Here is a 12,415-nt window from a genome sequence, read left to right as displayed (position 1 = left end):
TGGTAGCCTGTGTTTGTATCGTCGACGTTGCATATTTAGGTCATTTCAGTCTATCCCAGGGCCTGGGATCTGTTGGAATACCATGTAGTTAGCATATGTAGCATTTGTTTCATGATAGATATGATTGTTTATGTCGTTGGGGAGGAGGATTAACTCCTCCTCATCTATAAAATGGTCATCCCTTACTGTCTATTCTAAGCTGAGGAAAAGAAAATCAACTTTAAAATAATGACTTAATTCAAGTCTGTTTTCATCTTCAATTTTGTATCCCTGCAGCATTATATGATATTTTTAATATGTATCATAAAATTATACCATACAAGTAGTTTTATTGACCTGAACATGGATTTCATAGAAATTTTTTTAGGAGATCAGGTGCTGGAGATTAACGGAATTGTGTTAACTGGGAAGTCATTTGAAGAAGTACAAAGTGTTATGGCATCAACCGAAGGAGAAGTAGAATTAGTCATAAGAAGGTAACAAGCTAATTTCAACTTAGAAAAGAATAGTCTTAAGTGGTCCAGACAGCTACCAAATAGTTGTTGTCACGTCATCTAGAGTAAGAGACTACCCATTCAGATCTGAGTTTATTCGCTCTTTTTTTTGTCTAACTTTATAAATTTTTGACATACCGAAGAACTTGATCCACTCCTTACTTTGTAAACTTATAAGGACAATTCCCAAAAATAACTACTAAGAACAAGAAATGATAAAAGTGTTTTACCTACTGATATTTCCTTTTCATCAACGATTTCACTAAGATTTTTATATACAAGGTATGCGTATAAGGATCCATGCACGGTTTGATTTCTCTGGAGGCTTATAGACTATTGCCCTCATAAAGCACCACATCTTCAAATGTATATGATTGCTGTAATATTAAAGGAAGATATTTCGTACCGAAACAAATTCTTTAGCCCCCCTCCGCTGGCTATCAATCAATCAATCAAATCAATCAAATCATTTTATTCTAAAACCACTTTCATAGCAATTGCCAAATTACGGTTTGCGTCATAAATACATATCATAGGTCAATATGACATAAAGATACATCATATTAATACATAAAAATACACAAATAAACATAAATAAAGATGCTACTTTTTAGAGGGTAACATTGTACTCGTTCACGAAACTGGGAACAAACGTTCTATCGTACCGCAAATGTTTGGCTTCTATTTTTGTCAGCATCGTGACTGGTCCCGCGACAACCCTTGTTGGTCGCTTAGGGTTAAAATCTGAGGGAAGGATATCATGGTGTTTATTATTATCAAGACATTTTTTGCCGAAATTCATATTCCGCCTCAGCTTCTTTCGCCCCAGCGAAACCAATTCAAATTTAACTAACAGCTCAGAATACGGAATTTCTGGTCTATGGGAAATTATAACAACAATACATTTCTGGATTCTTTCGATGCGGTTAGTTTTTCCAGAGTTAATCCGAAATACCGCACAGGGATAGCATTCTCGAATAGCAGTCTAGTAAAAGTACAGTAAATTCTTAGAAGATGGGTTGGGGGAACGCGAAATTTTTTCTTTAATTTTAACATTTGTAAGCTAGCGTTACCTCTCTTCACCAACTCTGTAGTGAGCACTTCCCACTTTAGATCAGAAGTAATGGTTATTCCTAGCAATTTAGTTTTATTTACAATTTGTTGTTCAGGGGCATGGGGATCAAAAGTTGGGCTAAAGTTCTTAAAAAAATAAAATGGAAAAATGTTACTCTTTTTATCATTCACGGTCATCAGTGAAGACGCCGACTCCTGTCTCACTTTTTCGATGATTGCCGCAGCTCTGCTGAAGTCACCTTTATCACATATTTCTACTATGCTTAAGTCATCGACGTACTTCCATCTACTTTCCATATCACTGGCAATGCTGTTGACCATGAGTAGAAATAAAACTGGGCATAAAATAGTCCCTTGAGGAACTCCGCGAAAAACCGGCTGAGGATCTAAAAAAACTTTTGTATGCTTTACTCTTTGAAATCGGTTAGATAAAAAACTTCGAATAACAGAAACTAAATTAGGATTTACAGAAAATTCCACAAGTAGCTTTTGAATTAACATCATGCTGTATTAAATCAAAACCTTTTTTAAAATCGGTTGTTATAAGGTTAAGCCTTCTACCTTGTTCATCCACATGTTTGAAATTTGGCGTTCCCATAACAGATCCTATTTTTTTAAATTAAATATAAACTTAAAGCATAATTCCTATTAAGATAAAAAGAATTGGAAACAGTCATTAGTATTAAAACAAAAAATCAAGTGAATGTTGACTGATAGTTTTATATACATACACTCATATTTATTCCTTAAAGTCTTAATACATAATTTATTGTAATTTCTGTTCGTTTCGAATTGCATTTTCTTATTGATGGTCATTTGGGGTAGTTTTATGCTTAGAAGATTACTTGAATTTATTTCTGCTCATTTTTAGTTTAATGAATTTCTTTACTTTTCCTTGAAAAACCTATTTCTTGAAAAAAAAAATTGAATTAATTCATGCCCGCTTTTCATTGATATAGTCTTTTTCATGGAAAAAGAAAACAATATTTTGAATCTTTTCGTTTCTTTTCTATAAGAATCAATATTTTAACTTGCAATTTGTGTGTTGGAGAAAAATTTTCATCAGTTTTTAACAACATATAGCCCTTTTGAAAATGTGGGCACATAGTATTTCATTTAGTTTTATTCCTCCTCATGTTTTATTCCACCCAAAACCGTTTTATTCCACCCAAAAACAGAAGTGATAATTGGAACAAAACAGCGCCCATGTTCATGAGGGACCCTATCCCCTTTAGTCATCCATTCGTAAAAATCATCTTTATTAAGAACATTATGTGCAGAAGAGAGGAAAAATATTTTCTTGAAGACTAAAATCAAGTTACAAGCATTAACTTGTGCATCAAATTTATATTTTGTTTTATAGTAAAAACACGCCTTGGGTGACCCCACATCAGCTTCTTGGCAGGACATTGCAATGTGATGGAAGAAGGAAACGACTTTCTGCAGAATACGACACAAGGGGCCATGTCATCCACGATATTGGCAGACGAGATTCTGACGGATTTCGTAAGCTGAAAGAATTTTCATTACACTTCTGATTAAATTTTTCAATATTATGGGTGTGTGCATGGGCTTAAATATGGTTTTTACTTTTTGTGTCTAGCTCATTGTCGATGGGAAAGCCAATGTTTTTATTGGAGTAAGGACGCTTCAAAAGTTTTAGTATTCTAATATTCGATGAGCTAGTATTCTTCGAAACTTCGATGAAATCTTGCTAATTTACTCTCTACTACATAGTTCTTTATTTCCTTAGTTGGTGCTATCTAAATGTGTTCCGGCAGCAACACTTTGTATTTTCGAGGGTTTTTTCCCTCTGTATCTAATTTCAGTTTACTAGGAGAAACTGATAGGGACCAACATTTGAGGTTTGTATGGAAAGTGTTGACGTTTAATCGTACTGATGAATATGATGTAACAGTTAGGAAAGCTGTGTATGACTATTGCCTGCCAAAAAGGATCGCTTTTGTGTGCCCTTGAGCCATATTTAACAATGTGGGAGCTAAATTTACGCTTTAATCTTATTTTAATTAGAAACGTACTGCCATCTACCTATATCAGCCACCTGTTTTTGTGATCAGGTCTATGAACAGTAGAAAGAAAAGACAACAATTACGACGAATGTTTCGCCTGTATAATGCTACGCGTCTTCAGCATAAAAAAAAACAGAAACAATCTGAAACATAACCATTTAAAAGGAATAGGGATAAAACTTAAAATTAAAAACAATAAGATTTAAACGGTCAAACCCGAATATATACAATGCTACGCCATGATCAGCAAAATGTAGAAAATATACAATTTGAGAGATGCCCTTGAATTGGACACAAAATTTATTATTCTTTTGGGAAAGTAAGGAGGATTTTTCAGGTCAAGTTGTCCGCAAGATATTTTCTGGAACAATTTTTCAATGTGGATGGAATTGTCCAGGGGGAATTTCTTTGGTGAATTTTACGTGGGAGTAATTTTTCTATTGAGCAATTTTTTGCGTTGGGTGATTTTCAATTGGGGGAGAGGCGGATTTCCTGGTCTTATTAGAAAAATGTTCAAAAATAAATGTTAAAAAAAAATAAGTTTTATAGACCGAAAAAAAGAGCAACATTAAAATCTAAAACGGACAGAAAGTATTCTGTAAATGAGGATGCCTGCCCCCTCCTCAATACCTCGCTCTTTACGCTAAACTCTTATTTTTTGTCAAAATTTTTTAAGACCCATTCAAGAAACACAAGGGCTCTTTAATCGTAACATAAAATATTTTAGAGTTAAAAAAAAAATTTGCCGTGAAGATTCAAGGACTGAAGAGGGGGTAGTTCCCCTCATACACAGAATAGTTCCTGTTGGTTTGAAGTTTTAATGTTGCTCCTTACTTACAGTTGAAAAACCTTTTTTTCAAAGCAAAGATTGTGCAAGGTTTCATGTTAAAAAATTGTGCATAAGGTTGGGTTTAAAGATACTCTGTATTTTCATAAACGCGCTAAAGAACGTGCTATCATTTCTTTTTTGCTTTATATAAGAAATTTCATCTCAGGACATAACTTATTAGAGAAGTTGACTCGTATGGGCATTCACTCGAAGACAACGGATCAAAGTCCAAGTGCTGCTCACCTAGCACTTGGTTGGTCAAGGTGATCTGGGGCTACTGCGGCACTTCACGTTGCTATAGCAATATAAATCTAGTTGACTTTTAAATTTTATCAAAAGTTATCGGCATATTCATGTTTTGGCTACTGTGAAATTATTACGTTCCATTTAATATGTATTTAATTTTAATAGCTTCTTTTATATCAACTAAAAAAACTTTCTCCGTTCCGTTCGATCCCCAGTCTTCAAAAATTTCGTCCGTCCTCAGTTTTCCCAACATTGTGATCCCAGTTAAATTTTGATTCCATATGACAATTAACAATGACAATGTGGTTATCAAAACGAGATTATAAGATATACGTTGATATAAGCATTAGCTTTCCAATGAGATCTTAAATATCTCTCGACAATGTCTCGGTTCCCCGCTAGTTATGTGGAAATAAAAAGAAAAAAAACATATCAGCAAATAAAGTTTGTTTTCAATATTCCCCAAAAACCGCTTTCTTGTATACCTTTAGATATTAACATAAACATAGGAACAGTTATTATTCTTGAATTAAATTTAAATGATTTTTTCCAATAGGCAGCATTTTTCAAATTCAATTCTTAGGTTCAATTAGTAACAGTAGCCTATAGGGATGGGGAATAATCGAAAGGGGTTGGTAATCTTTTGCTAATTGAGAAGGGTGTTATATGAAATGGAGGATTCCAGCCAGTACAGATAGAAAACATGCACGTGATTTTAGTTTTAAACAAGGCGCATCACATCCATTTTTCTTCTAAAATGTTAGCTTTGACGTTAAATCTTGAGCGGCAATGGGTCCATTCTTTCTCTCCTATTAGATAAATTAATGTTGTTGTATAAGTTTTTTCAACAAGGTACAGCATACCTAATGTTTGTTTGAAATTTGGAGGTGAAAGGCATTGTGCTGGAGTGACCACAGGCCTAAATTTTGTAATCTATAGTCAGCTACAAGATTTAAGAGGGGTGGTACCCCTACCCAATCTGACAGCAGACTGTAAGGTGATCGTAAAAAGTTTTTCTAGAGGTATTGGACCTGCAATTGTTTTTCATTGGGAATAGAGGGGGTATTGCATTCCAGACTAGTGGATATCACAAAAACTTTGCATTTTAAACTCTCAATCTCTTGAGGTTGGTTGCAATACAAAACACAAAAGTAATAGAAAGGATTTCCGCACCGTACTTGAATGCTAGTTACTGGCTTTTTGATGCTTCACAGTTTCTTCCAGTTCGTCCTTCAAATTCAACCGAAAGGGGCAGCACAAACTAAAAAGCATTTGAGTTGTTCTATTTTTTTTTTCAAATGCTATTTTGTTGAAGTTTTGAAACATCTAACTACCGTTCCACTTGGAATACCATACACAAAAATTCTCCACACCCATTCCTGTACCTGTGTTCTTTCTTCTGTTTGTTTGTGAGCTTTTTTCTCGTTCTGTATTTCTTTCCTCATAATAAGCTGCTGGCTGCAAACCATGACTTAAGTGCGAGTTACCAACCTTATGTTATTCGGTTCTAGGGGTTATCCCCCGGGAAAATACCTTCCCCCCTCCCACGAGGAAAATGCCCCCCCCTCCCTCCTGCGTAAAATACACCCCCTCCCCCGGGAAACACCCCCCCGGAAGATACCCCTCGTGGAAAATTCCCCCCTCCCCACGGAAAATACCACCCCTTCCCCAAAAATTATATCCTCACTGAAAAGGAATTATTGCCAAAAATTTACTCCCCACTGAAAATTTCCCCAGACAATCTCCTCTCCTGCAGAAAACTCTCTGGCGAAAAAAGTCAGCATGTTTCCCAGTAACAAATACAATCTGTAAGCAATGGACGAATCACAAAACTTAAAAAGGCACTTGAACTTCTACAATGGGGTTCTGTGATTGTTTTGTAGTTTGGGAGGAGATGCTCAAAGGGTGCATTTTAAAGCCAACACTTCCCAGCTCTCATTGAGCCATTAGGTAAATACAGGATTAGTTCTAAGGGAGAGACGAGGGAAGGGTGGAGGTAGAAATTGATGCATTATCCCCAGGGCAATAGCCAGGATTTTTGTTGTAGGGCAGGTCTTCATGGGGGATGGGGTTAAAAAGAAACCTAAAAAAACGCATTCAAAGGTGTGTAATTGATATCTACTTCCTTATGATTTCTGGGAATATTTCTGGTCTACGCTGTTATTATGAAAGTAAAGAGTAATATTAAACCCCAAAATGAGAAGAACTGATTCTGTATAGGAGGAGAGCTTCCCCTTCCTCATCTACATCTCCAGCTCACAGTCGCAGAAACTTTGGAGGGTGCTCAATAGACCAGAATTTGAAAGTTCAAGTCCCTTTTTTATAAGTCGAAAGTTATTAGCGACCAACTCCCCACCGGGGGGGGGGGGTATTTTCCGAGGGAAGATTTTACACGAAGGTATTTTCTGAGGGGTATTCTAAGGGGGGGGTATTTTCTGCAGGGAGGAGGTATTTTCAGCGGGGGTTATTTTCCGGGGCTATTTTCCATTGGGGGTATTCTTCTGCGTGGTTATTTAAAGTGAGGTATTTTCCGAGGCATTTCCAGTGGGGGTATTTTCCATGGTGGTGTATTTTTTTTTTGGGGGGGGAGGTTCCGGGGGTAAACAACGGACACCATGTTATTCAGTCATCACCCCATATTTTTACATTGAGGTTAAGTTTCATATAAAATAAGCATAACTATTTTAATCCCTTAAAAAATACACCCATGGAATATTTTTCAGGGAGGGAGTTCGGAAATATCGAAATGAATTTTAGGGTCATTATTTTTACAGTTTTCAAGTGAGCTCTTCGAATAAATCTCTTTTATAGAGATCCCCCCAGCCTTTCCCCCTTCTATGCAGGTAAACACATGAATATGATAGTTTTAGTTACACTTAAAATATTTCTTAAATAAAAGAGGAGCAGTGGCCTGGTAGGACCCACATGAAAGACTGACTCTAAAAATGTTGGTTAGAATAAAGGGAAACTAAGGTGTACACTCTATTTTCTCTCCTTTTTACATATATTTCTTTTGGATCATTAAAAAAAAGACAATTTGGGGATAAAAATGCACTTACTGAGGCTCCAATTTATAGTTTTGAAAAAAATACACACCACGCGGAAACACGGCTAATGAAACTGGACAGGTCAATACCTTCTTTTCGAAAGTTCTAAGTCAAATGAGAATCTCAGAATTTTCTTTTAGTAGAGTTTTGACCATTTTTGACCCAATATTGTTTTTGGCGTCACAAAATGACAGAAAACGCTACTATACTTCGGCATGATATCCGTTCCTATTCAAAAAGTGCACTAGGACTTTCAAATTTCTATCCATACAAGTCTTCTCCCAATATACTAGGGCTATTGCTTCTAGTGGGCTATTGCTACTAGGGCAATATACTAGGTCTATTTTTCCCTTGGGAAAAAACCAAACAACTAAAATGTATCCTTGATTTCTTCTAAAAAAAAAATTAGAAAATTTCATATTTTTGTAGTCTGATGCTTGGGTCCTCTGCAATAGAATTCTATTATATGCTGAATGCGATAATATAGCTTCCTTTTATGATCATTGCCTGGTTCGAGGGGTATTTCCTTTTCCCAAGATTTAAACAAATTTTCCAAGACTCATATTTTGGATGTATATGACTTCTTATTTAGAATTTCGCTGAATATTGGCAAGTCCCTGCTTATTTACAATTCGCTAACGTAAATTGTTTGATTATACTGTTTATTATGCGCGTAAATTGAGCACGTTATCCGTCAGCCTTCCCCAACAACAGCATCTTATTAGCGGATAGAGCTGCCCACAGCATCTTGTTTGAGCCAGGAGCATCAAGAATTATCAAATCGTTTTCTTTGAGGAAGAAAGTGGATCTATGCTCCATCGACGACATCACCGGCTTTTCAGCACAGAAGTAGGCGTATAGTCTTGCTGAAGCAGGAGTAATACAACAACTTTCAATATGTATAATCAGACACAGAAAAGGGGCGTCCCCCCTCATTCCTATCTCATGAACACTGGGTTGTTAACATAAAGGTAGGCATATAATATCACATTATCATCTCATTTTTATAGCTTAAGCTGGTTCAAAGTATTCTGTATAACATAGTACTATTTTGTGTTTCAAATATTTTGAAATTCTATATATTGGGTGCCAAACAGGCTTTGCTTAAAAGCAACTATGTTGAAACTAATATTTCCTAATTTTAATTCTAGTCCGACTCGATTCAGAGATTAATCATCGCAGAGCACGAAGTGAAACTAGAGAGCCTTCAGCTAAAAGTCGTAGAAGTTGCTTATCAAGTGATTCCCGATTAAATTTTGAAAAAAAAGGTCTGAGTTTTTCAATGGGGGAGACATTCCTAAATGGAGAACCGAGGAAACGGAAGGTAATTGTACAATTTCATTTTCAAACATCAGCTAGAATATATACAGAAATATTTTCTGCTAGGTCAACACTACTCTATTGATCCTAATATATACTTAAAGACTTTTGGTTTCAGACTCCCAAGTTGAAAAATCAGTTCTGTATTAAACAAACTCAGAGATCTTTGGAACCAAACCGCAGTAGAATTTGAATACTATTTAAGAAAAACGTGCTTTATAACAATTTTTCTTTGAGATCCACGTATTATAATTATACACTGTTATTTGTTGTTAGTGACCTCAAAAATCTTAGAACACCAACTTTGGTTAAAATAAAACGCAATTTGTGAAATATACAATTTAAAATATAAATTTTGACATTTGCTACCAAAACTTAAGTAAACTGAAGATAAACGTAAACCGATGCAGCGTACACGTAAAATAAAAATTACGTAAACTTAGTTGTTTAGTAAACAAAACGACTAAGGATCTACAACGGCGAATTGATATTGAAAGTATGCTGATAATTAGGATTGCAATTTCCTTGTTTAATTCCAAATTGAAGAAGAGACTAGTTTACAATTCAAAGCATAACTGATGTAGAATAAAATCAACAGATTCACCTTGAAATATTATTATTATAATTTTATTATTATTATTGTTATTATAATAATAATAAAATAATATTATATAGTTAGTCCAGTGAAGCCCCTCAATTCTTTGGAGATATTTAGCCCAAGTGACATTAACAGTGCATAGGACATTATTTGTGGCTGGTCCGGGTATAATTTACAGTGTAGAGGACATATTTTGTGGCTGCGACGTCTCTGTTCCATACAATAGCACAGTGAGGAATGAAGCGTTGTAAATCCACATTTTAGTATGACGGCTTATATTTGTTTGTCACCAAATATTATTCAGCCTCCCAACAACTGCTGACACCTTGGCCTTTCAAGACGTAAGCTCTTACATGATCAAACCATCCCTCAACCGTGTGGATACAAAGTACGTGAAGTCTTCAACTCCATCTACTGAGTAGCCTCCTACGTTGACTTTCTTTACAGTAGAGAGTGGCGTAGTGGGCTCGATGGCTTTGTTTTTCTGCCAGTTGATCCTCAGACAAACTTTCGAAACTTCTTCTAAAAGCAAATAGAGCGCTTCGGTGACTCTTTTTGACGGTGTCCGTGACTAAGGCTATACCACCAGTGAAGTCAGTCTCAATAAGTGCCCGGTATCCAAACTGAAGATTAAATCGAAGGCGATTTATTGTTTAGACTAGCATTAAATGCAGGTGAAGAAGTGATGTTGGGAACGGGGAGATTGATCAAGTCAAAAGCTTCATTTTCCTAGGTAGTACTGGTAGTAAAGACGGTGGATGCAATGAAGATGTAAAAAGTGAAATATTGAAGGCCCAGGGTGCTTTTGCATTTAAAAAGAGGTTGGAAGAATAGGAAGATAGGTTTGCAAACCAAGATTAGAATAGTGGGAGCTACAGGAATGTCAATGGTCAAGTTTGGTTCTGAAACTTGAGTCTTTCGAAAGACAATGGATTCTTTCTGAAAAGATTTCCAGAGGAAGTTTAGGTTCCAGACTTCCAGAGATAGTTTAGGTACCTTTTCGACTGACTGTTTGTCAAACCAAAAATACTAGAAAAATATTGTTTTATCCCACTTTTTAAGGCTATATTGTAATAAAGGTTGAGATGACTAGGACAAATTTTATGGATTAAGCCAGACAGAATGTCAAACATTGCTCGTTTTGCCATCCATCTGTGGCCGAACGGTAAGCAGATTGTTCTAAGATGGGATGGGAAGATGTCATAAGGAGGAATTTTAAAAAATCGGAATTGTTTGGGAGACGGTAAATAGTTGAGTTTTAAGTGGATTGAGGCGGAAGAGGAGAATGCGCAGCTGTGTTGACCACATGCGGCTTGGTGCTGTAGTGAGCTGTTTGTAGCATTAGTTGTAGTAATACATTGTTTTAAGGTCATTGAGCAGATCAACAGAGGTCAAATACAAACTAAATATTTTTTAGTGGACGCTCCCTCTTGGAAAAGTTCAACTATTAATAGTTCATGACATCAATGCTCATATACTCTATGTCACCATTATACGAGCAGAACACCTTTTGACCAAGCGATCAAATGGAGACTCAAGACCGGACAGTTTTGCTAGATGTGCCTTATTACCAGGAAAAAGGTAAGAGATAAGATAAATTTTAAGAAATTCTTCTTTTTTAATGTGAGAATTATGCATGAACTTTCTAAAACGGAGATTATATGACTGCATTCAACTTTTGCCATACCATTTTCAAATCAGGTAGTTTGAGCTGCTCTTTCATAAATATTAATTGTAAAATAGAATTCCTACATTCCAGATTTATTGTATCCCTAGAAACTAATAATATTTTCTAGGATCCTGATCTTTTATGATGACACCTACCTTCAAAAAATAAAATAATATTTTGAATTTTTTTGTTTTAATTATACGCTCACAGTTCCGTCCAACAAGTATTGCGTGTAGCACGTTATTATTTTATTTGTTTTTTTGCCTCTCCAAAACTTTTAATTGAATAATTGAATGTAAAGTGTAAAGTGTATAATTGAATGTAAAGTATTATTTAGTATCACTTTCCTTAAAAACAGGGGGAAGAAAGTACATATAAGAAACATGTTATATAGCACTTTTCTGGAATATTTTAGAGTGCAAAAAATATAGTTGGTGGTGATCCGCACTTTTTATCTATCCATTGTATTTCAAAACTTTTGAACAAAAAATTGCATTGTTTAAAGCAAATGCACTTTAGTAAGCACTTCATTCTTGAGACACTATAGAAAATACTTTTTGTGTCATTTCCATTGTCTTTTTGGCAGAACCTTTCATCTTGAAGTATCGTATATGCAATTCAAAACTTAGCTTCAATAGCAGTAGCTGAGGGGGTAGTAGCCGCCCTTCATTGACTGGATCATTTCTGTTGGTTTAAGGTTTTTAATGCTACTCTTTACTTTCCTTTGACAGAACTTGTTTTAAATTTCTATGTCTGTATGTTATTAGTGCCATATCCAGGATCGTCTTTAATATGAGGGAGGTAATCCATGAACAACTTGAGCTGCAGGGGGTATATAATACAAGTACCCTTTTGATGTTTACTTTCAAACTAAAAAAAAATACATATTTGGAATCACTATTAAATGTTTATTGTTTGCTTGAACATTATCAAAACTAAAGTTTACACTTTCGCTATTGCTATGGATTGCTCTTTATCTACTATTGATTACCCTAAACAATTTTTTTTCTTTTTTTTTAATCCAGAAAAATTATGTAGAAAAAAGTTTTGGAAAAACTAAAAAGGTCTTTTCTAGTCACAAATTAGACTTATATTGCCCCTATTAAGG

At 35.3% G+C, this 12,415-nt stretch overlaps 1 protein-coding gene across 1 annotated transcript in view; it reads left to right on the top strand.

Moving 5' to 3' along the window:
• Positions 1 to 12,415, top strand: part of LOC148943507 (uncharacterized) — a 452,088-nt gene that overhangs the window by 393,832 nt on the left and 45,841 nt on the right. The window contains exons 23-26 of the mRNA XM_089100994.1: positions 368 to 476; positions 2,932 to 3,074; positions 8,872 to 9,044; positions 11,056 to 11,219. Of these exons, the coding sequence (XP_088957120.1) occupies positions 368 to 476; positions 2,932 to 3,074; positions 8,872 to 9,044; positions 11,056 to 11,219 (589 nt within the window). The remainder of the gene's footprint in view (positions 1 to 367; positions 477 to 2,931; positions 3,075 to 8,871; positions 9,045 to 11,055; positions 11,220 to 12,415) is intronic.

Source organism: Artemia sp. Qi Xiang Cuo, chromosome 15, assembly GCF_049724085.1.
Source record: "Artemia sp. Qi Xiang Cuo chromosome 15, ASM4972408v1, whole genome shotgun sequence".
Lineage (NCBI taxonomy): Eukaryota > Metazoa > Arthropoda > Branchiopoda > Anostraca > Artemiidae > Artemia > Artemia sp. Qi Xiang Cuo.
The sequence above is the reverse complement of the archived record's forward strand: the minus strand, read 5'-3'. Positions and strand labels throughout refer to the sequence as shown.